Source organism: Malaclemys terrapin, chromosome 3 (assembly GCF_027887155.1).
Source record: "Malaclemys terrapin pileata isolate rMalTer1 chromosome 3, rMalTer1.hap1, whole genome shotgun sequence".
Lineage (NCBI taxonomy): Eukaryota > Metazoa > Chordata > Testudines > Emydidae > Malaclemys > Malaclemys terrapin.
The window spans coordinates 25,146,486-25,169,839 of NC_071507.1; the positions used below are offsets into that span (position 1 = coordinate 25,146,486).

Below are 23,354 nucleotides of genomic sequence, written 5' to 3' on the forward strand. Positions count from 1 at the left end.
CACATTTTAAAAAATCCAGTGAGCCACCAAAGTTGGTATTCTTTATTGAAGTTACCTTGTCGTGTAATTTAGGTCCAAAATGTGACACAACTGTCAAATTAACAGAAACACAAAGGTAGAAGGCTTCAGGAATTTATGTCTAGTCCACCAGCAAAAGCAGGAAACCCACCTGCTTAGTGCTCCAAAGGAAGGTGAAAACAACTAATATTCCCTGCCAATATTCCCAAGTACTGTGTGGTGGAAGGAGAGGTTGGTAATTCTCTTCCCCCTCCACCCCGTGGGATGGATCATTTTGGAATTGGGAAGTAAGAATAAACTATGATTAGGTGTCTAGTCTCACCGAAACTGAGATATCATTATAAAACCATAAAATCCACTATTATTGGTAGGGAATTAATTAAATTACTATTTTATGCACCATAAGAAATGACCTAACATGTTTTGTGCTCGCCTCTCAGAGCTAGACAGCAGAAAGAGTACACAAATGAACCAATAAAATCTCTATATCAGGTGGGCTAACACTTATTGCTGCTTCATGTAAACAAGAAAATAATGGAACCAGAGTTTTGTTGGTTTGTGCGCAACAAGAAATGTGAAAGGAAGAAAGGTTTGCCCGATAGGAAAAAGACAAACCAATAGATGCTTATTTTGAACCTTTCAAAAAGGTGTTTTAAAAATTGCAAGCAAACAAGTATTGAAAAGACCTTTGCAACCCTTTTAACAGATGTTGTCGGTCTCTGGGCTGGTCTCACTCCCACTGAAGTCAGTCTTAGGTTTTCTGTTGATTTCAGTAAGAGCAGAATGGGGATTGTACAATGATTATCAAAGATCTCTAAATTTTCTTTAAATTTATAGGTGCTCTTCGCTTTATGAGGAGGATAATTGGCCTGAAGGATGAATTTTATAACCGTTATATCACCAAGGGGAACCTGTTTGAGCCAGTTATAAATGCTCTTTTGGATAATGGAACTAGGTACAATCTGCTGAATTCGGCTGTAATTGAACTGTTTGAATTCATCAGAGTGGTAAGTTTTTAAGCAAGTTTTGTTTAAAACACTAAGTTTTAGGCATGTAACATCTCATGTATTGAACACAAAATGCAGAGTCTAGAAAATTTCACACTAAAAAGGATAGTACCAATAACAAAAGTTTAGCTATTATAATACTTCAGTATAAAAGTCTTTTGTTTTGTCTTGTGTTTGCATCTTGCTGGACTATCCTTTTCCTATAACTTTAGAGAGCATGTCTAGCCAAGAAGTTGGGGGTTAGGAACTAGTTAACATTTCTCCTCTTGAAATCAGCATGTAAAACGTACTCTGTGTGTGTGTGTGTGTGTGTGTGTGTGTTGATTAGAGCAATGTTAATTGTTCAAGTGCTTGCTCATATAGATTCCAATTAGGTGTGTGTGCGCCACGTGTGCAGCCGTCAGAGAACTTTTACCCTAGCAGCACTTGGTGGGTCGGCTGTGAAGCCCCCTGGAGTGGCGCCTTCATGGCGCTGGATATATACTGCGGCCAACCCACTGCCCCCTCAGTTCCTTCTTACCGCCTGTGACGGTCGTTGGAACTGTGGAACTCGGCTTTGCTGCTCTCCACTCTCCCTAGCGTTTTTTCTCTCAACAGTGTTAATAGTTTAATAGTTTATAGTTAGTATAGTTATAGAGTTTTTATATAGTTATAGTGTAAATAGTTCTATTTAGCAGGGTTGGCAGGGATCTTTCCCTCCTCCCCACCGGTAGTTTGGGCTCATGCCCAAGGCTCCGGGTTTTAAACCCTGTGTGTCCTGTTCCAAGCCCATGCCAATGGGTGACCCCCATGACTCTTGCCTAAAGTGTCTGGGGGAATCTCATCTGGACCATTCAGACCACAGCCAGGACCACAGCCTGCGTCCATTCCTCCAACTGCTAAAGGGGTGGAGTGGAAGAACTTCGTCCCTTCCAAGGGATATGACTATTTTGTGTACACATCCACAGCCTTGTTCACTGGTGGTGGCCTTGGTGAATGAGAAGGAGCGTCATGGTTAGCAAGCCCCAGCACCCAAATCAAAAGAGGCCAAATGCCTTGATTTATTTGAACGCAAAGTTTACTCCTCAGGCGGTTTTCAGCTCCGGATCACAAACCAGCAGGTGCTCCTGAGCCGGTACAACTATAATTCTTGGAACTCCATGTTAAAGTTCAAGGAGCTGGTTCCTTCGGAGTCCAGAGAGGAGTTTGGGGCCCTGGTGGAAGAGGGCAAGATGGTGGCGAGGACCTCATTACAAGCCTCGTTGGACACCGCAGTCTCTGCCGCTTAGACCCTCTCTTCAGGCATTGCAATGAGACGTATATCTTGCTGCAAGCTTCCGGCTTATCATCAGAGCTTCAGCAAACATTACAGGATCTCCTCTTTGATAGAGAGGGCCTGTTTTCAGACAAAACTGACTCGAGGCTTCAGAGCCTCAAGGACTCAAGAGCCATAATGCGATCGCTGGGGATGCTCACACCGGCTACCCAGCGGAAGCCATTTAAGCCTCAGCCCCAACGCTCCTATCCTCCTCTGCCGAGGCGGGACTTCTATAGGAAGCGGGGGCGCAATACCAGGAGGAAACCATCCAACCACCAACCCGTCCAAGGCCAGTGTTCCAAGCCTTCAGCAGGCCTTAAGCAAAACTTTTTGAAGGGACGCTCGAGGACGATGTACCGGGTCTCAGTCAGGATCCTACCCTCCCTTCCTGAATCGTTTATCCCGTTTCCACCGTGCTTGGTCCCTTATAACCACGGACTGTTAGGTTCTTTGCATGGTGGAAAGGGGATACTCTCTCCAGTTTTCTTTCTCCCCACCCTTGCTCCCCATCCCTCTTCAGGGACCCTTCTCACAAGCAACTCCTCATTCAGGATGTTCAAACAGCTCCTGTCCATGGGGTCGATTGAGGAGGTTCCAAGGGAGCTAAGGGACATGGGATTTACTCCCGTTACTTCCTAATCCCCAAGGCAAAGGGCGGGCTTTGGCCTATCTTGGACCTGCGCAGACTCAACAAATTCATGGTAAAGTTGAAGTTCCGCATGGTTTCCTTGTGCAATATTATACCTTCCCTGGATCCTGGAGACTGGTACGCCACCCTTGACATGAAGGATGCATATTTCCACATAGCAATCCATCTGGCGCACAGACGCTTCCTCCACTTTGTGGTCAACAGCGAACACTACCAGTTCACGGTCCTTCCGTTCGGCCTTTCCCTGGTCCCCCCCGGGTGTTCACCAAATGTATGGCAGTCATGGCAGCCTCCCTTCATCAGAGACGGATACAGATATAACTGTATCTCAACGACTGGCTCATCCAAGGTCGCACCAAAGAACAGGTGCAGTCCCACATTCAAGTGATCACGGACACGGTTTCTCGATTAGGTCTTCTCATCAACGTGGCGAAGTTGACTCTAGAACCAACCCAGAGAATAGAATTTATCGGGGAGGTCCTAGATTCTGTGAATGCCTGAGCCCTCCTGCTGGACGCTTGTTTCCACGCTCTGATGGGCCTCATCCAGAGCCTTCAAAGCTTCCCAACATTGATGGCAAGAACGTGCCTAAGTCTCCTGGGTCATATGGCTTCCTGCACATACGTGACCAAACATGCCAGACATCTATCTACCAGACAGCCTGAACCTGGTGGTCACTGTCCCGGAAGGGGTCCTCACCTCCCTCCAATGGTGGCTAGACCCAAGGGTGGTATGTGAAGGAGTTCCCTTCCACACCCCTCAGCCCTCCTTGTCCCTCGTCACAGATGTGTCAGCCCTGGAATGGAGCACCCACCTTGGGGACATCCAGATGCAAGGTCTATCGGCCCAATCCGATCTCTCTCTCTCTCTCCTCCCCCCCCCCCCCCCATATCAACGTATGGGAGCTGATGGCGGTACATATTGCATGACAAGCCTTTCAGGAGCAGTTGCACAATCGTTGTGTGGTGGTCCTCACAGATAACACCACGGCCATGCTCTACATCAACTAGCGCGGGGGGCTCATTCCTCCCCCCTCTGTCAAGAGGCCATTCGACTATGGGAGTTCTGTGTAGCCTATTCCATTCACCTGGTGGCGTTGTTTCTCCCAGGGGTCCAGAACACGTTGGCGGATCACCTCAGCAGGGTCTTCCAATCCCACGAGCGGTTGCTTCACCCCGATGTCGTCCACTCCATCTTCCTAAAGTGGGGGTTTCCCCAGGTTGACCTGTTTTGCCTCGCGCAGCGACGGGAAGTGCCCGGCGTTTTGCTTCCTCCAGGGTCCCTCCCTGGGCTCTCACAGATGCCTTCTTACTCCCGTGGACAAGTAGGTTGTTTTACACCTTCCCACCGTTTCCCCTTGTACACAAGATCCTGATCAAGGTGTGCAGGGACAGATCACAACTGATCCTGGTCGCCCCGGCGTGGCTCAGGCAGCATTGGTACACCATGCTGTTGGAGATCTCAGTGGATGCCCTGATTCCACTGCCTCTCTTTCCGGACCTGATCATGCAGGATCGCGGCCGCCTCTGTCACCCCGACCTGTGCTGTCTCCGCCTCACGGCATGGATGCTGCATGGCTGAGCCACTCTGAACTCCTCTGTTCTCGTTTGGTGCAGCAGGTCCTGTTGGGCAGCAGGAAACCTTCCACTCAGGATACTTATATGGTTAAATGGAAGCAATTCTCCAATCTCACCGCTCACTCCACAAGGGCTCAGGCTCGGCAGCCTTCGTGGCCCAGGTGCCAATCCAGGAGATCTGCAGAGCTGCTACTTGGTCTTCGGTGCATACGTTTGCCTCACACTATGCCATCGTTAGACAGGCCAGAGATGATGCAGCATTTGGTAGGGCAATCCTACAATCCACGGTACTTCACTTTGACCCTATCGCCTAGGTAAGGCTTGGGAGTCACCTAATTAGAATCGATATGAGCAAGCACTCGAAGAAGAAAAGACGGTTACTTTTCTTTGTAACTGTTGTTCTTCGAGATGTGTTGCTCATATCCATTCCAAACCTGCCCTCCTTCCCCTCTGTCGGAGTAACCGGCAAGAAGGAACTGAGGGGGGCGCTGGGTTGGCCGCAGTATATATCCAGCGCCATGAAGGGGCCACTCCAGGGGGCTCCACAGCCGACCCACTGGGTGTTTCTAGGGTAAAAGTTCTCTGGTGGCCGTGCACATGGCGCGCGCACACCTAATTGGAATGGATATGAGCAACACATCTCTAACAGTTACAAAGGCGTGTAACCCTCTTTTTTAGACCTGCTACTTCTACCCACTGCCTAGGGAAAGGTATGGTAAAACGGCACCAATGGCATCACAACCACCAAACCACTTGGGGAGAAAGGAGGGGACTGGCAGGAGTACCTGGGATGATACTTGTTCGGTGTGGGTGCCTTGAGATCTATAGAGTTGGGGTCAGGTGAATCTTTGGGAGATGAGAAGATTGTCTTCTACCTGTAGCTGTTTCCCACAAGACTATCCTATATTTGTAGGTCTTGCATATCACTTTGGATCTAAGATGGTATCTTTAAATCAGTAAAATGTCTTCTAAGACTAAAACTATAATTTCTTATTCATCTAAACTGGAAAAAGTGCTTTTGTTCTAGAATCAAAGTGTTGTAGTGAAAAGGGAGTTCTAGTCTCCTTGCAACTCAGGAGGTTTGGTTTTATTTTTCCTAAACCATTCCTAATAGGTGGTTGAACAACTTTGAATACATGTAGTGATAGTGATCCTACTATCATCATGAAGTAAAAATAGCACGAGTAATAGTGCTCTCCTCAGTCAGCTGTCTGGTGTAAGAGTTGCTATCACAAAAGTTTTCGTTGAGTAAATGTCAACTGTTACCAGTATGCATGGGGACTTTTTGAGTTTAACTTCCTTTTTTTATTAAATGAACATTTTAGATACCTAATATGGGAGCGCTCTGACCAGAAAAGTCAGAAATGAAAGGCCTTCCACTTACCCATGGGCAGTAATTTTGTTACCTGCTGTGTAACAAGGAAAGAGGAAGTTTAAACACTTCTTTATTCTGACTACCGTTTTACTCCCCTCTAATCCCTATTTCTCACCCACACATAAATTGTACTTCCAGACTGAGGCCAAAATAGACTAGTTACAAAGGATGTAAACCTGTGTCTTTTAGAAAGACATCCTTCTGACTAATCGACTGCATAGTTATTGGATGAAATTCAGAGAAGTTATGTGGCATAAATTGCCTGTCAGCAAGTGGGTGTGAATATAGGTCTAAAGGAGTCTAATTTAACATAAATTACATGCTGAAAAACAAAGTAGACACAGCCTACTTCAGCTTCCCTCCCAAAGGCTGGGTAAAGAGAAGGGCCTTGCAGTGTGCCCTGAAGGTCCACAAAGTCAGACCAAGAGGTTGTTCGGAGACCCACTTTGATGTTTGCAGACTGAAAGAGGCCAGTAAATACAGCATGCTTTTAACACCTTGAGTGGCTGGCAATCCCTATCCAGAAAATGGGCATGTTTAGGGTTCTGCAGGACTTGAGGGAGCATGTCTGGCCAAGAAGTTGGGGGGTGGGAATTGGTTAACATTCTCCTCTTGAAATCAGCATGTAATACAGGGGTAGGCAAACCACAGCCCGCGGGCCAGATCCGGCCCCTCAGAGCTTTGGATCCAGCCCCACGCTGCTCCTGGAAGCAGCCGGCACAGCAGCCCCGGGGGGGTGGCAGAGAGCTCTGCGCGCTGCCCTCACCTGCAGGCATCGCCCCCGCAACTCCCATTGGCCTGGAATGGGGAACTGCGGCCAATGAGAGCTTAGGGGGAGGTACCCGCAGGCGAGGGCAGCGCGCAGAGCCCTCTGCCCGCCCCTCCCCCCCCACCTCACCAGGGGCTGCAGGGATGTGGTGCCAGCCACTTCCGGAGCAGCAGGGCCAGGGTAGGCAGGGAAGCTGCCTTAGCGCTGCTGCTACCCCAAAGCCACTCCAGGTAAGCAACGCCAGGCCGGAGCCTGCATCCCACACCCCAACGCCCTGGCCTGAGCCCCTCCCAAACCCCTTGCCCTGAGCCCTTTCCTGTACACTGCACCCCCATCCCAACCGCCCTGCCCTAACCCTACATTTATGGCCCTGCATGCAATTTCCTCACCCAGATGTGGCCCCCGGGCCAGAAAGTTTGCCCACCCCGATGTAATAGCTGTAAAAACGTACAGAGGTGTGTGTGTGTGTGTGTGTGTTGCTTAGAGCAATGTTAATTTTAGGCCTGCTACTTCTACCCACTACCCTTGTAGGGAAAGGTATGGGAAAATGGTACCAATGGCATCACGACCACTAAGCTATTTGGGCTGCTTGGGGAGGAAGGAGGGGACTGGCAGGAATACCTGGGATGACATTTGTTTGGTGTGGATGTCTTGAGAGCCATAGGTTTGGGGTCAAATGAATCTTTGGGCTTTGCATGAGGAGAAAAGTGTCTTCTACCTGTAGCTGTTATCTTTCCCACAAAAAGAGAAAATGCATTGGGTTTTCAGTTCATTCAAACATGGGCATTTTTTGACTCTTCCCCCTTTGCCCATTTTAGTACAGAAAGAAATGATCAGGCCCATAAAGTGGGATTCATTAGAGACTGACTGAGAGGTAACTGTTCCACATTAACTACATTACATATAAAGTGGATATTAAAACTCTGTGATTATTATATGAATGTTACATGTTTATTTGCTCTTGCCTTGTATTTTTCACATGAAGGCGTAATCGTGTATAAAACACTCACATTGATATCACAGATAAGAGACAGCAAGTGAGACTAAGGAGCAGATAAATTCAAGCATCCATTTTCCATTTACATTAGAAGCAATTCTGTTGATCTCAAAGATTTATTTATTTAAATTTTTCCATGAAGAGAAATGAAGTAACTTTCTCATTTGTCATTTGCAATAATTTTTTCATTTTGGAAAAACAAGTCGAGTAACTTTTAAAGCCAATAGCCTTTACTGAAAACCTTCTGTATCTTACTATTACATTTGAGATTTAAATATTGTTTTGTGCTTATGCAGGAAGATATCAAGTCACTTACCGCACATATAGTTGAAAACTTTTATAAGGCACTTGAATCTATTGAATATGTTCAGACATTCAAGGGGCTGAAGACTAAATATGAGCAAGAAAAAGACAGACAAAATCAGAAATTGAACAGGTACTGTATTATTTGCACATCTTGAAACTCACTTTTGTAATAAAACAAAATATTCTAATAGCATTTCTGGATATTCTTTCTAGAGGATTCCCTAGAGTAGTTAGATGTGTGTAGAATTACTTTATTTTTCACGTTCTCGTTTCCACGTTAAATTTACACAGTAATCTGACTTGTAGAGCTGACCAACTTGAATAGTAAATTGGTGGGTGGCTGAGGGTGGAAGGAATGTTTTCTATCAGAGAAATTTGATTCAGGCCATGTCTACACTACCACTTACGTTGGCAAAACTTGCGTCCCTCAGGGGTGTGGGGGAAAAAAACACCCCTGAGTGACATAAATTTCGCTGGCATAAGTGGCAGTGTACACAGCGCCATGTCGATGACAGAGCTCTCTCCTGACAGCATAGAGCAGCTACATGAGGTCTTACAGCAGCGCAGCTGAATTGGTGCAACCTAAGCCACTGTTGGATAGCTCATAACACACAGCTGCATCTTGTAGTGTGCTCTAAATCCATCCTGACATATTTGACATTAAACTTAAACTCTAATTTGGAGTGGCGGTTACTAGAACTTGGGTAGGGTCAAGAGTAGAATCCTCTATGAAATCTTTACTACTGACATTGTCATGTAGAGTTCGCCTTTTGGGCACTTTGATTCTTGTACATTCTATCTGGACACTTATAATCTAAATAACTAACCTGATGTAGACTGCCTTCATCAACCCACTAAATTCATTTCAAGGCATCAAGAAATTATTTCCAGGATGAGCTAGTACAGTCTTCGAGTATTGTGCTTCAGTGAGTTATACTTTTTTCAGGTTGCTTCTGTGCTGATCTTTAGCCATACTGTGTCAACCATTCATGGTTCCTTGTTTGATTGATTGTAAACCAGCGACAAGGCTTGAATCATTTGTGGTTGTTTCTTACAGCGTCCCATCCATATTGCGTAGTAACCGATTTCGCCGAGATGCAAGAGCCTTAGAGGAGGATGAAGAAATGTGGTTCAATGAAGATGAAGAGGAAGAAGGTGAAGCTGTTGTACCTCCAATAGAGAAATCAAAACAGGAGGATGACTTTCCAGATAGTTATGAAAAGTTTATGGAAACTAAAAAAGGTAATTTATTTATAATTTCTGTTCTGCAGTACAAAACTGTTGTATACCATACATCATGTGACTTGAGATAAACATCTTAATTCTTTGAGTAGGTGTCCCCTATAGGTGCTCCACTTCAGGTGTGCACACACCAGTGCGATTTTGTTTGGAGATTTTTGGTAACAGGGCCTGCACCTGCACCCTGTTTATCTTCATGGTCCAATGCAAAGTCATATGGGGGTGGGCAGACGCAACTCTAGTTCCTTCTCAGCTTCCTGTGGTTAGAGACTGAGCCTTTCTGAGTACATTAGCCTCAGTTTTAGCCAGCTTGCTTGTTTTATTCTTACCTTTTCATTTTGTTTTATTAATTTTCCACATATGCTGTATGCTTTTGCGCGGCTCGCCCTGTTTTTGTGTTTTGCAACCAGCCACTGAGTGCCCTGCTTCACCAGTACTAACTAGGTTTCTGTTGCAAGAGGACTTCCAAATGTTTGAAGAACCTGAATCCCCTCTACTGAGAGGTACCAAGAGGGATCTCCTGGCAGTACTGACATGCACCCTGCTGCTGCCAAACCTGCAGATGCAAGCAATGAAACACCAGTGCAGACACCATTAACCCCCCACTCCTCCTTAAAACCGGGGATACCACCTCCTCAGATGCTTGAGATCTCTGCCCAGGATTCCACTACCTTTCCATTTGAACATTGCTCCCCTAAGATGTATACCTAGAAAGAGACTCCAGAAACCAATGACTGATCCAACACCACCTCTGGCAGGAGCACTCTTGGGGTCCCTCCCCCTTCCCTTATGTCCCATAAGACTGGACTTTCTTGACTCCTTGGATCCCATAGGGAGACCAGTTCTCTAGAGGATACCATTACTCAAGAGGACCCTCCAAGAGGGGCAACCACTGGTACCCCAGGATCCTCTAGAAGGAGAGCTGAAGAAGAGGCAGTGCCATTGAACAAGTCGCGATCCTCCTCAGATGAGCAATTATGCCGCCTCCTCCCGTTCTGTGTTGTTTGATATATTGCGGAGAGTAGATGACTTCAGGGCGCTCAGAAGCATGCTGAAGAAAAGGAATGTCAAAGCAGTCTTCTCTGAGATCTTTCCTGGAAAGAAGGCAGAAGATTCTGGAAGTGAACTGCTGGCTAGGTGAGTGGTGTAAGGTTGAGGGTGTTGATTTTGTGGAACATTGGTCCGCTTTCTGTGGGTCGAGGGGGCTGTATAGTTTGAGTGGTCTCCACCTCAGTAGAATGGGGACCAATTTCCTCAGGGAATAGACTAACTAGAGTAGTCAGGAGGGGTTAAACTAATACTAAAGGGGAAGGGTAAAAAGGGGGAAAATGTGAGTACTCAGTACACAGTCAAGAGGTTGAGAACAAAATTGATCAAGGAACCAAAAACATGAAGAGAAGAAATTCTTGAATTGCCTATAGGCTAGTGTTAGTCTCCGTTACAAACAAGTAATTGGAATTGCTCATTTATGAGCATAAATTAAAACTAGTTGGTATTACTGAAACCTGGTGCGATGATTCACACTATGGGAATCTTACTCAATAGTTAAATGCTAATTTGGAAGGATTAAGTGGATAAAAGGGAAGGGAGGAGTGGTACTTTTAAGTAAAAAAATGGCATTACCTGTTTGTCACTAATAGCTTGGAAGAAAATGATCTTGAATGCTTCTGGATCAATGTCTTTAAAGCACAAAATTAGTTGGAGACTGTTATAGACCTCCAAATCACACTAGGGAACAGAATGACCACCTCCTTACACATCTGTCTATAAAGTGTGTGGGGCAGTGGGGGAGGAAGCTGCGTGATCATGTGGAACTTCAGTTTTAGTGACACATGCTGGAGATCTCATGCTGTCAGTATTGAAACATCTTTGAAATTTCTAAACATGCATGAAAAATTCCTAACTCAAGTGTTTGCAGCCAACACGGAGGAATTCTTCTAGGTCTTGTCCTACCAGATAAACAGATACTGATCACAGAACTAAAAATTGAGAGCTTAGGTACAAGTTCATCTTTGAATGATGTTGCTATGGGTGCTCCACTGTAGCTGTGTCCGTGTCCCTGTGCTGCTAATGGGGGAGAGAACTTCAGTAGCAGTGTCCATTGGGCCTGTGCCTGGGCGGTCTCCCCTCGTGCTGCGCCATGAGGCTAGCCCACGTGCATGAGCTAACTGTCCTCAGTTCCTTCTCAACTGCCCCTGGCTAGAGATGGAGCCATTAGCAGTCAGTTAAGGCTGTTGTTTTTCTGTTTGCAGTTCTTCTTCCAGTGCTTGCTCATGTCCATTCCATGCTAGGTGTGTGGGTGGGGATATGTGTGTGCGCCACATGCACAGTTGCTGGAGATTTTTTCCTCAGTGGTATCCGTTGGGCTGGTTCTATTGCCCTCTGGAGTTGTGCACATATGTACTGGTATAAATGGTGCTGCAGGCCCCGCATCCTCTTTCTTTTTACCGTCTATGACGGTTGCTGGAACGACTCTTCTTGCTAAGCAAGGCTCCTTTCCCAGTGGTTTGGACTTTCTCTGTTTGTATTTTGTATAGTTATCGTAGTCCATGTATATAGTTCTTAGTTAGAGTTAGTGTGTGTATATATAGTAGTGTTAGTAGCTGTCCCTCTTGTTGTGAGACTTTTCGCCCCAGGAGCTGGGCATGCCCCAGTCCCCAGGCTTCAAGCTGTGTGCCTTGTGCAGCAAACCGATGCCAGTTAGTGACTCTCACACTAGATGTCTAAAATGTCTAGGGGAGTCTCATGTTAAAGTGTGAGATCTGTAGAGACTTCAAATCCTGCATGAGAAAGTATAGAGACATTCGACTGAAGGCCATTCTTGTGGAGGTGGCCCTCAGACCGGCCTCAGAGCCAAGCTGTTCTGAATCAGTGCCAAGCACCCTGACATCCATGTGTGCTCCCCGGCATGTGGCTCTTCCCAGCACCGCTCTCCATCCCTGGTGCAGAGGAAGAGGCATAAGAAACAATGCACTGAGAGATGGCATTCTCCAGTGCAAAGGAGAGACAAGCAGGATATGACTAGCATATTGAGACCCAGGTCGGGCCACTTGCTCTCTCCAGAGTTTCTGATGGTGCCAATAACTCCGCCTAGGGCGCTGAGTCCAATACGGGACCCATCACTGACTCCCAGGAGCAGCCAGGGGGTCAGGCATCTGCTGGCTCCTTTCCATCCAGAGGCTTTCTAGGTGGCAAAGGACCTGCTGTACCTCCCAATCCCACTGATCCCTCAAGGCCTCTCATGAGCCAAGGCGACTGGGGACAGAAAGGGGCAGGATGTGGCAAGCTCCAGCGCAGCACCATCCAGGGACAAACCCTCCATGGTCCGAATGCAATGGTCATCAGCCCGCTGCCGGTCCCCAGTTTCCCGGCACTACCTGGAGGAGCAAGTGGGTACTGGGCCTAAAAACCAGACTTCGGTACTGGCTCTTCTGCCGGTGCCTGGCCACCAGGCCACTGGCTGATGCAGTGGCAGTACTAGAATCCTTGGGGGGTTCTCCCTGTACTCTCATACTTTGTAATGTCAGAAAGGCAAACTATTGTCCCGCCTGGCTCTGGACCCGGACTCCAGTACTGACCCTGGTGCCGATGTCCAGGAAATGGCCCCAGTGGACATGGTGGAGGAGAGGGAGCCCCTCCTCTGGCACAGGCATCCTCTTCATCATCCCCAGATGAGGCTGTTGCATTCCCTTATAACCCCCTCCCAGAGGATGACTTCAGGGCCCAACAGAAGTTCCTGAAAAGGGTAGCTGTGAACTTGGGCCCAGAAGTTGAGTAGCTTAAGCCTAATAGACCTCCTGGCTGCAGCTGCTCCTTCAAGAGTGGTCTTGCCTGTTAACAAAGCATTACTCGCATCCCCCACCCCACTGGTGTCCTTGGTGGTGGTGGTGAATGAGCAGGTCAGACCGAGCAGTTGAGTGCTACCCTCCTAAATAGAGCCCAAGAGACTGGACCTGTTTGAATGTAAGGTTTATTAGATGGGAAGTCTCCAGTTAAGTATCTCCAACTAGCAGGCCCTGCTCAGGATGTAAGATTTTAATCTGTGGGAATCATTGTCAAATTTAAGGACTCCCTGCCACAGGAGTAAATGCAGGGGTCCATGGCCATCCTAGAGAAGGGCAAGACTGTGGCCAGGACCTCCCTCCAGGAGGCTCTGGATGCAGCTGACTCAGCAACCAAGACTATGGTGTCAGCAGTCACCATGAGGCGCTGTTCGTGGCTCCAGTCATCTGGCCTCCCCTTTCAGGCCACCTCCCTGTTCTCGGAACAGACAGACTCAACGCTTCAAGGACTTGATGGCCATCTTTTGCTCCTTGGGCCTTTTATAGGCCTCCAGCTTCCAGGAAGCACTTCAGGCCCCAGCAGCCTCCCAAGTTTGCGGTGCCTCCCAGGCAAGAGCCCTACAAAAGAAAAGGGAAGGGCTATAAGTGATGCCAACCTTTCCTTCCCACCTCAGTCTCCCAGGCAGGCTCTCTTCGATATCGCAGCGGGGCTAGGCAGGCCTTTTGAAGGTACGCCCGAGGGTGATAGATCTGGAGTTGAGACTGATATATCACCCCTTTTTGTTTTTGGAATGCCTATCGCCCTTCAGCCCAGCATGATCATATGTAACGTCGGACTGTTGGGAACTAAGTACAGTAACAGTCAGTTACAGCATCCAGGCCTCTGAACCACCTCAGGAGATTGAGGAAGCCAGAACAGAGGAGTACCTAAGGCCAAATCTTCCTCCTCCCCGGACAAAGTTGTTGTGCCTCCTCCATCATTTCTGGCAGATGACGTCCGTCTTTTCCAGGAGCTGGCAAGGAGGGTGGTGGACACCCTTCACAAACAGTTGGAAGAGATCAGAGACACCCAGCATCAACTGCTCAATATCTTCCACTCTTCCTCTGTATCAAAGGTTGCCCTTCCAATTAATGAGGCCGTTTTAGACCTGGCCAAAACAGTTTGGCAAACCCCGGCTTTGGTGGCTCCAGCTTTCCAGTGGGCAGATAAAAAATATTATGTCCCAGCAAAGGAACATAATTTCCTTTCCCGACTCACCACCTAATTCCATCATGGTAGACCCTGTCCATTCCTGTGGCAGGCAACACTAGTGTAGGGCTACATCAGACGACGGAGACTGGAAATACCTGGATCTCTTTGGCAGGAAGAACTATTCCTCGGCCCCCTTGTAATTCTGTATTGTCAACTGCCAGGTTGAAATTTTTTTATTGAAAAACTGCCAGAGCTGTGTTAAAAACTTCATTACAATCATCCCTCGACACCGCTGATAACAGCAATTAGGTCCACCTCCACAATGGTGGTGATGCGACTGACATCATGGCTCTATTTGTTGGGATTCGTGAAAGAGGTGCAGTCCACAGTGGAAGTTCTTCCTTAGGGCACAAAAGTCTTCACCGAAAAGATGGATGCCTCCCTTCGTACCCTGAAGGATTCCAGGACTACCCTAAAGTCACTCGGAATCTATACTCTGGGGCAAAAGAGGTGTTTTAGTTCCCAATCTCAACACAAACCATATGCGGCTCAATATTGACCTCAGCACCATTACGAACCGCAGAGACAAAAAGGGAAATTCCCAAAGTGCAAACAGTCTGGTCCACAAAACTTGTCCCAACCCCCTGCATCTAAACATCACTTTTGATGGGCAGGTTGAGGCGCCGTGAGACCACTCTCCACAACTGACACAATCGACCCTGGTTGTATACCCATTTGGCCACCGATTGACAGTGTTCCCCAGTTCCTGAGAATGCATAATGTCAGATAATGGCTTTTACAGATCGTCCAATCCGGTTATCCCATCCATTTCACCTTTCTTCCCCGTCCCTCTTCAGGAACCCTTTTCACGAGAATTTACTACAACAGGGGATAGATCTCCTCCTCCAGTTAGGAGCCACAGAATCAGTACCTCAGCATCTGCGAGGCAAGGGATTCTACTCTTGTTACTTCATAATACCCAAAAGAAAGGGAGGTTGGAGACCCTTATTGGACCTCAGAGCTGTCAGCAAGTTTGTCAAGACTCAGAAGTTCAAGATGGTCACCTTATTGACGATCATTCCAACATTGAAACAGGAAGACTGGTTTTTGGCCCTCCTCCTCCAGGATACCTATTTTCACATCTCGATCCTACCAGCTCACAGACGATTTCTCAGGTTCGCTCTTGAACATGGCCATTATCAATACAGTCTTCTCCTCTCCGGTCTGTCATCAGCCCCTAGAGCTTTTTCCAAAGTTCTCTGTGGTAGCTACTCACGCTTGCAAGTGATAATGATTTGCCCATATTTGGAGACTGTCTCCTCAGAGCCCGATATCTCCAGGAGGCCCACAAAGCTGTTGACACTATGATACACTTGTTCACAGAACTGAGTTTACAGATCAACACCCAGAAGTCAACGCTCACTTCAGTTCAACACTAGAATCTGTAGAGGCTAACTTAGACATCCTACAGGCCAAAGCCCTCCTACCTCAACACAAGTTCCTATCTCTGGTTTCACTCACAGGCACCATTCAGTACAGTCCATGGATACCAGCCAGACTCTGCCTCTAACTCTTAGGACATATGGCAGCAGACATGGGAGAGATACCACATGCCAGACTGCATATGTGATGCCTCCAACTATGGTTTAGTTCGGTTTACAGACCAAACAGGGACAGGCTGGACAAACCTCTGTCACTACCCACCAGAATTAAAAACTCCTTAAACTGGTGGAAAGTTGCATCTGAAGAAGTGAGGTTTTTACCCACGAAAGCTTATGCCCAAATAAATCTGTTAGTCTTTTAAGTGCCACCAGACTCCTTGTTGTTTTTGTAAACTGGTGGAAGGAACTGACCAATCTGTGCAAAGGGATCCCCTTCTCACACGTCACTATCATTGCTCCTTCCACCAACGCATAACTCGTAGGGTGGAGTGCACATTTAAATTGCCTCACGATTCAAGGCAAATGGTCACCTATGGAGATGTCTCTACACACAACTGAGTGGTCATGAATGCCTCCGCCCATTTCCTCCTGCTGATTGCAGGATCAAATACAAAGATCCTAACAGACAACGTAGCCTGTATGTACTACATCAACCATCAGCGGGGGATGGGGAAGCATGTCACCCTCCCTATGTACGGAGGCAATGAGACTATGGAACTGGTGCACTTCTCACGTCACTTCGTCTGCGGCTAACCTTTTGGACATGCAAAACTCTATAGTAGACCACCTCAGTCGTAGATTCCTGCACAAACCTGAGTGGGAGATGCACCCATCAGTATGTCACAACTTGTTCAAGAAATGTCCCATGCTACTGCTCCAGGGTGGAGATGGGACAGCACTCTCTGGACAATGCTCCTCTTCTTGCTTGGGTCAAGGACCTTTATGCTTTTTTTCTGTTTTCCTCTTCTGCTGAGGGTCCTGTTTAAAAATAAAAAGGGACAGAGCTCCTATCATCCTGATGGGTCCTACTTGATTGAGACAGACCTGATATCCTTACCTGACGCAGCTCGCAGCGTGCCAACAATCTCGCTCCGGACGTTTCTGCACCTCCTCTCACAGGCCCAACGGTGTACCCTACATCCCAACTTGGGGATTCTCCACCTCAAAGCATGGCTCCTGCTTAGTTTCAGCATCTAGAACAGGGGTCTCAAACTCAATTTGCCTTAGAGCCAGTGCCAGTCCTCAAATCCTCCCAGTGGGCCAATAATGTCACTGAAGATGGTGTTCAGAAAAGAAAATGTTTATATTGTATTTTTTATTTCTTAGAAATAATAAAGCTGTCATACAATTCTTCGCCTGCCAGAGAGTTTAGTGTTTGCCAGATACCTGGCAATGTTTCAGTTCTGTCAGTTTGTTGATGTTTGGCCTTCGTGACTGTGCAGTTGAAACCTTTAGGATTGCAGCAAGGTGTGCATCAGATAGTTGTTTGATATTTTGACTTGTTTATATTCATTGTGGGGAAAAAAGTGATGCTGCCTCTATGGCTGACTCTGCCTGGCAACTAATGATGATATCTCTGTTCCTCTCCCCCAGCCAATGGGAGCTATGGGGGCGGCGCCTACAGTGGACATTGTCTGCAGGGTATCTGCCTGCATCTCTCCTCCGCAGGCCACAGTGGAGAGGTTCAGGGCCGCAGATGGCCCGCAGGCCGGGAGTTTGAGATCCCTGATCTAGAAAGTTCATGCTCAAAGGAAAATACAAGAGATATTACACAGTAGAAAGTCCTCCACACTACATACTTACCTGCAGAAATGGTTCAGGTCTCAGATTTGGTGCACATCCCAACAAATCTCTATCAATATCAGCAACTCTTTCATGTAATCTTGAATATGCTCTGACCCTTAGTCAGGATTATCCCTAAAATCTCTTAAGGTCTGTCTAGTAGCTATTACAGCTTGGATACTCGATGCTGTTGCACCCAACCACTAAAAGGTTCATTAAAGTTATAATAAACCTCTTCCCTCGACCTTGTCTTTATACCCCATGTGGGACCTAAACCTGATACTGAAAGCGCTGACTAGGCCCCTCTTTGAACCTATGGCCAGCTGTTCACTAACATATTTATCAATTAAAATGGCATTCTTGATAGCTATTACCTCAGCCAGAAGAATAGGAGAAAGAGCAGCTTTATAGACAAGGTTACGTTCAGGCCACATCCAAAATTCATCCCTAACATAACCTCTCCATTTCACATGATTCAATCGATTCACCTTCCAATCTTCTACCCCCAAGCCTCACCAAGACAATAGGGAGGCTATACTACATATCCTAGATGTTAGGAGAGCCATGGCCTTCTACCTGGATAGGACAAAAGTCTTCAGGAAGTCTCTGAGACTTTTCCTTTCTGTGGTAGAAAGCCCCAAGGGCTCAGCAGTATCAGCCCAAAGACTCTCCAAATAGGTCTTGAATTGCTACCAAATTCATAATGTGACCCCCCCACACACACACACACCCAGACTCAATCTGTACATTTTCCACAAGGTCAGTCTTCTCATCCATCGCTTTTTTTCAAGGATGTTCCTATCACAGAGATCTGCAGAGCGGCGACAGGGCGTCAGTCCATACTTTTGCAGAACATTATGTGATCACTGGGCACTCGGCCTCTGATGCCATCTTTGGCTCTATAGGACTTGACCCAACTCCAAAGTCCCTTCAAAAAGGGTACTGCTCGGGAGTCACCTACGATGAAGCACCCATAGGGACACTACTCGAAGAAGTTATCTTGTGCAGTAACGATGGTTCTTCAAGATGTGTCCCTATGGGTGTTCCACAACCCACCTTCCTCCCCTCTACTTAGGAGTTCTCCTTTTATGACTGCAATAGAGAAGACGCTGAGGACAGTTAGCTTGCTAGCGCTGGCTAGCCTTGTGGTGCAGCATGAGGAGACACAGTCCAGGCACAGGCCCAATGGACACGGCTACCAAAGTTCTCCAATCAGCAGTGCAGGGATTCAGACACACCTACAGTAGAACACCCATAGGGGGACACGTATCAAAGAACCATCATTACTGCACAACGTGAATAACTTCTTATCATGACTTGATCAGATTTATAAAGTGCAAGCAAAATAAAGTCCTGACCAGTAATGTATATACTGGATGCTTTAATAGAGCTAGTTTTTCAAAGCTGAAAATAGTTAAGCCAGATCAGCTGGGAGGAAAAAATTGACCAGGAAAACGAGTAATTTGGAATAATTCAAGAACACTTTACTAGATGCCCAAACAGCACAAATGAGGAAAAAAGCCATACTGGTTAAAAAATCAACATGGTTTAGAGGAGAAGTGAAGGCAGCTATATCTATCTATACACTCACAGATAAATAGAAGAAAGGGAAAGTTGATAGTAATGAGTAAGTCAGAAGTTAAGCATCATAGAAAATTGATAAGGGAAGCCAAGGGACACAAGGAGAACTCAGGCCAGTAGAATTAAGGACAATAAGGAGGAATTTTTAAAATATATTAAAAACAAAAAGAATCCTCTGGTATTTGTCCATTACTAGATGGAAATTGTAGAATTATTAACAATAATTAACAATTAAGTATTTAATAAATATTTCTGTTCTATATTTGGAGGGAAAACAGATTATATAGTCTTGTCATGTGGTGATAACACTTTCCATTGCATTAGTATCTCTGGAGGATGGTAAACAGAAGCTACTAAAGTTCGACACATTTAAATCAGCAAGTCTAGATAACTTGGATCCAAGAGTTTTAAAAGCTGGCTGAGGAGGTCTCTGGACCTTTAATGTTTATTTTCAATCTGTCTTGGAGCAGTGGAGAGGTTTCAGAAGACTGGAAGAAAGCCAATGCTGTGCTAGGTTTTAAAAAGTGTAAATGGGATGACCCTGGTAATTACAGGCTTGTCAGCCTGAAATCTATCTTGGGCAAGATAATGGAGCAACTGACATGGGACTCATTTAATAAAGAATTAAAGGGAGTTAATGTAATTAATGCAAATCGACACTAGTTATGGAAAATAAATCCTGTCAAACTAACTTGATATCTTTTTTTTTTTTTATGAGAGTACAAGTTTTGTTGATAAAGGTAATAGTGCTGACATGATAGACTGCATGACATTTTGATTAAAAAACCAAAACGATATAAAATTGATTTGGCACACATTAAATGAATAAAAGCTGGTTAACTGATAGGTGTCCAAATGTAATGGTAAATGGAGAATCATCGTCAAACTTGTTTCCAGTGGGAGCCCACAGAGATCAGTTCTTGGTCCTATGCTATTTAACATTTGCATCAGTGACCTGGAAGAAAACATAAAATCATCACTGATAAAGTTGCAGATCACACAGAAATTGGAGGAATGGCAAATAATGAAGCGGACAGGATTCAGACTGATCTGAATCATTTAGTAAACTAGGCACAAGGAAACAATACGCATTTTAATACACCTAAATGTATTGTAAATATATATATCTAGGAACAAAAAATGTTCTGTCCTGGGAAGCAGTGATTCTGAAAAAGATTTTGGTATTGTAGTGAATAATCCATTGAACATGAGCTCCCTGTGTGATACTGTGGCCAAAAAAGCTAATGCGATCCTGTGATGCATAAACGGGGAATCTTGAGTAGAAGTAGAGAAATTATTTTACCTGTATATTTGGCACTGGTATGACTGCTGCTGGAATACTGTGTCCAGTTCTGGTTCCTACAATTCAAAAAGGATGTTGATAAATTGGTAAATTGGAGAGGTTCAGCTCCCAGACTACTGCACTGGGCAGCACAGTATGGGGAGGAGGTGACCTGCCATCTGTGGAGAAAGAAGTGGTTCAGCCCTATTTAGAAAAGCTGGACAAGCACAAGTCCATGCGCTGCATCCGAGGGTGTTAAAGGAGTTGGTGGATGTAATTGAAGAGCCATTGGCCATGGGGATTTTGGGGGGGAGGGGAGATTGGAAAAAGTCTAATGTAGTGCCCATCTTTAAAAAAGGAAGGAGGATGATCCGGAGAACTACAGGCCAGTCAACCTCACCTCAGTCCATGGAAAAATCATGGAGCAGGTCCTCAAGGAATCAATTTTAAAGCACTTAGAGGAGAGGAAAGTGATCAGGAACAGTCAGCATGGATTCACCAAGGGCAAGTCAGAGATAACTGGCTCTGTGGATGAGAGGAAAGCAGTGGATGTGTTATTCCTTGACTTTAGCCAAGCTTTTGATATGCTCTCCCACCGTATTCTTGCCAGCAAGTTAAAGTATGGACTGGATGAATGGACTATAAGGTGGATAGAAAGCTGGCTACATTATCTGGCTCAATGGGCAGTGATCAATGGCTCCATGTCTAGGTGGCAGCCGGTATCAAGCGGAGTGCCCCAAGGATCGGTCCAGGGGCCAGTTTTGTAATATCTTCATTAATGATCTGGAGGATGGGATGGATTGCACCCTCAGCAAGTTTGCAGAGGACAATAAACTGAGAGGAGTGGTAGATACGCTGGAGGGTAGGGATAGGGTCCAGAGGGACCTAGACAAATTAGAGGACTGAGTCAAAAGAAATCTGAGGTTCAACAAGGATAAGTGCAGAGTCCTGCATTTAGGACACAAGAATGCCATGCATCGCTACAGGCTGGGGATCAACTGGCTAAGCAGCAGTTCTGCAGAAAAGGATGTAGGGGTTACAGTGGATGAGAAGCTGAATGAGTCCACAGTGTGCCCTTGTTGCCAAGAAGGCTAACGGCAATTTGGGCTGTATAAGTAGGAGCATTGCCAGCAGATTGAGGAACATGATCATTCCCCTCTATTCGACATTGGTGAGGCCTCATCTGGAGTACTGTGTCCAGTTTTGGGCCCCACACTACAAGAAGGATGTGGGAAAATTGGAAGGAGTCCAGCGGAGGGCAACAAAAATGATTAGGGGGCTGGAGCACATGACTTATGAGGAGAGGCTGAGGGAACTGGGATTATTTAATCTGCAGAAGAGAAGCATGAGGGGGGATTTGATAGCTGCTTTCAACTACCTGAAAGGGGGTTCCAAAGTGGATGGATCTAGACTGTTCTTAGTGGTACCAGGTGACAGAAGGAGGAGTAATGGTCTCAAGTTGCAGTGGGGGAGGTTTAGGCTGGATATTAGGAAAAACTTTTTCACTAGGAGGGAGGTGAAGCACTAGAATGGGTTACCTAGGGAGGTGGTGGAATCTCCTTCCTTAGAGGTTTCTAAGGTCAGGCTTGACAAAGCCTTGGCTGGGATGATTTAGTTGGGGATTAGTCCTGCTTTGAGCAGGGGGTTGGACTAGATGACCTCCTGAGGTCCCTTCCAACCCTGATATTCTATGAAGAGCCAGGAGAATGATTAGAGGATTGGAAAACATGCCCGTAGTAATAGACCCAAGGAGCTTCAATCTGTTTAGCTTAACAAAGAGATTGAGGGCTGACTTGACTATAGTATGTAAGCATCTACATGGGGAACAGATATTTAATAATGGGCTCTTTGATCTAGCAGAGAAGGTCTAGGGTGACCTAGACAAATTGGAAGATTGGACCAAAAGAAATCTAATGAGGTTCAACAAGGAAAAGTGCAGAGTCCTGCACTTAGGAAGGAAGAATCCCATGCACCGCTACAGGCTGGGGATCTACTGGCTAAGCAGCAGTTCTGCTGAAAAAAACCTGGGGATTACAGTGGATGAGAAGCTGGATATAAGTCAGCAGTGTGCCCTTGTTGCCAAGAAGGCTAACAGCATTTTGGGCTGCATTAGTAGGAGCGTTGCCAGCAGGTTAAGGGAAGTGATTATTCCCTTCTATTTGACACTGGTGAGGCCACATCTGGAGTATTGCGTCCAGTTTTGGGCCTCCCCCATTACAGAAAGGATGTGAACAAATTGGAGAGAGTCCAACGGAGGGCAATGAAAATGATCAGGGGACTGGGGTACATGATTTATGAGGAGAGGCTGAGGGAACTGGGCTCTTACTGCAGAAGAGAAGAGTGAGGGGAGGATTTGCTAGCAGCCTTCAACTACCTGAAGGGGGGTTCCAAAGAGGGTGGAGCTTGGCTGTTCTCAGTGGTGGCAGATGACAGAACAAGAAGCAATCATCTCAAGTTGCAGTGGGAGAGGTCTAGGTTGGATATTAAGAAACACTATTTCACTAAGAGGGTGGTGAAGTACTAGAATGGGTTACCTTGGGAGGTGGTGGAATCTCCATCCTTAGAGGTTTTTAAGGCCTGGCTTGAGGAAGCCCTGGCTGGGATGATTTAGTTTGTGTTGGTCCTGCTTTGAGCAGGGGGTTGGACTAGATGACCTCCTGAGGTCTCTTCCAACCCTAGTCTTCTATGATTCCATGATACTCCACTTAGGAAGGAACAATTATTTGCACGTATACAAAATAGGAGATGACTGCCTAGGAAGGAATACTGCAGAAAGGGATCTGGGGGTTATAATGGATCGCAAGCGAAATGAGCCAACAGTGTAGCACTGTTGCGCCAAAAAAAAAAAAAAGAGCAAACATCATTCAGGGATGCATTAGCAGGAGTATTGTAAGCAAGACACAAGAATTAATTCTTCCGCTCTACTCTGCACTGAGAGAGCCTCAACTGGAGTATTGTCGACTTCTGGGCCCCACATTTCAGGAAGGATGTGGACAGATTGGAGAAGGTCCAGATTAAAGGTCTAGAAAACATGACCTATGAGGAAAGATTGGAAAAAA

General features: G+C 46.2%; 1 protein-coding gene across 7 annotated transcripts in view; it reads left to right on the forward strand.

Annotated features, from left to right (window-relative positions):
• The window catches only part of PPP4R3B (protein phosphatase 4 regulatory subunit 3B), a 121,385-nt gene that overhangs the window by 37,543 nt on the left and 60,488 nt on the right, over nucleotides 1–23,354 (forward strand). For 6 of the 7 annotated variants that reach the window (XM_054023284.1, XM_054023283.1, XM_054023280.1 and 3 more), the window contains exons 12-14: nucleotides 856–1,025; nucleotides 7,986–8,125; nucleotides 9,053–9,237. In XM_054023284.1, coding sequence (XP_053879259.1) covers nucleotides 856–1,025; nucleotides 7,986–8,125; nucleotides 9,053–9,237 — 495 coding nt within the window. Of the gene's footprint in view, nucleotides 1–855; nucleotides 1,026–7,985; nucleotides 8,126–9,052; nucleotides 9,238–9,692; nucleotides 10,372–23,354 lie in introns of all 7 variants that reach the window. The other variant, XR_008444432.1, reaches the window with a different exon arrangement.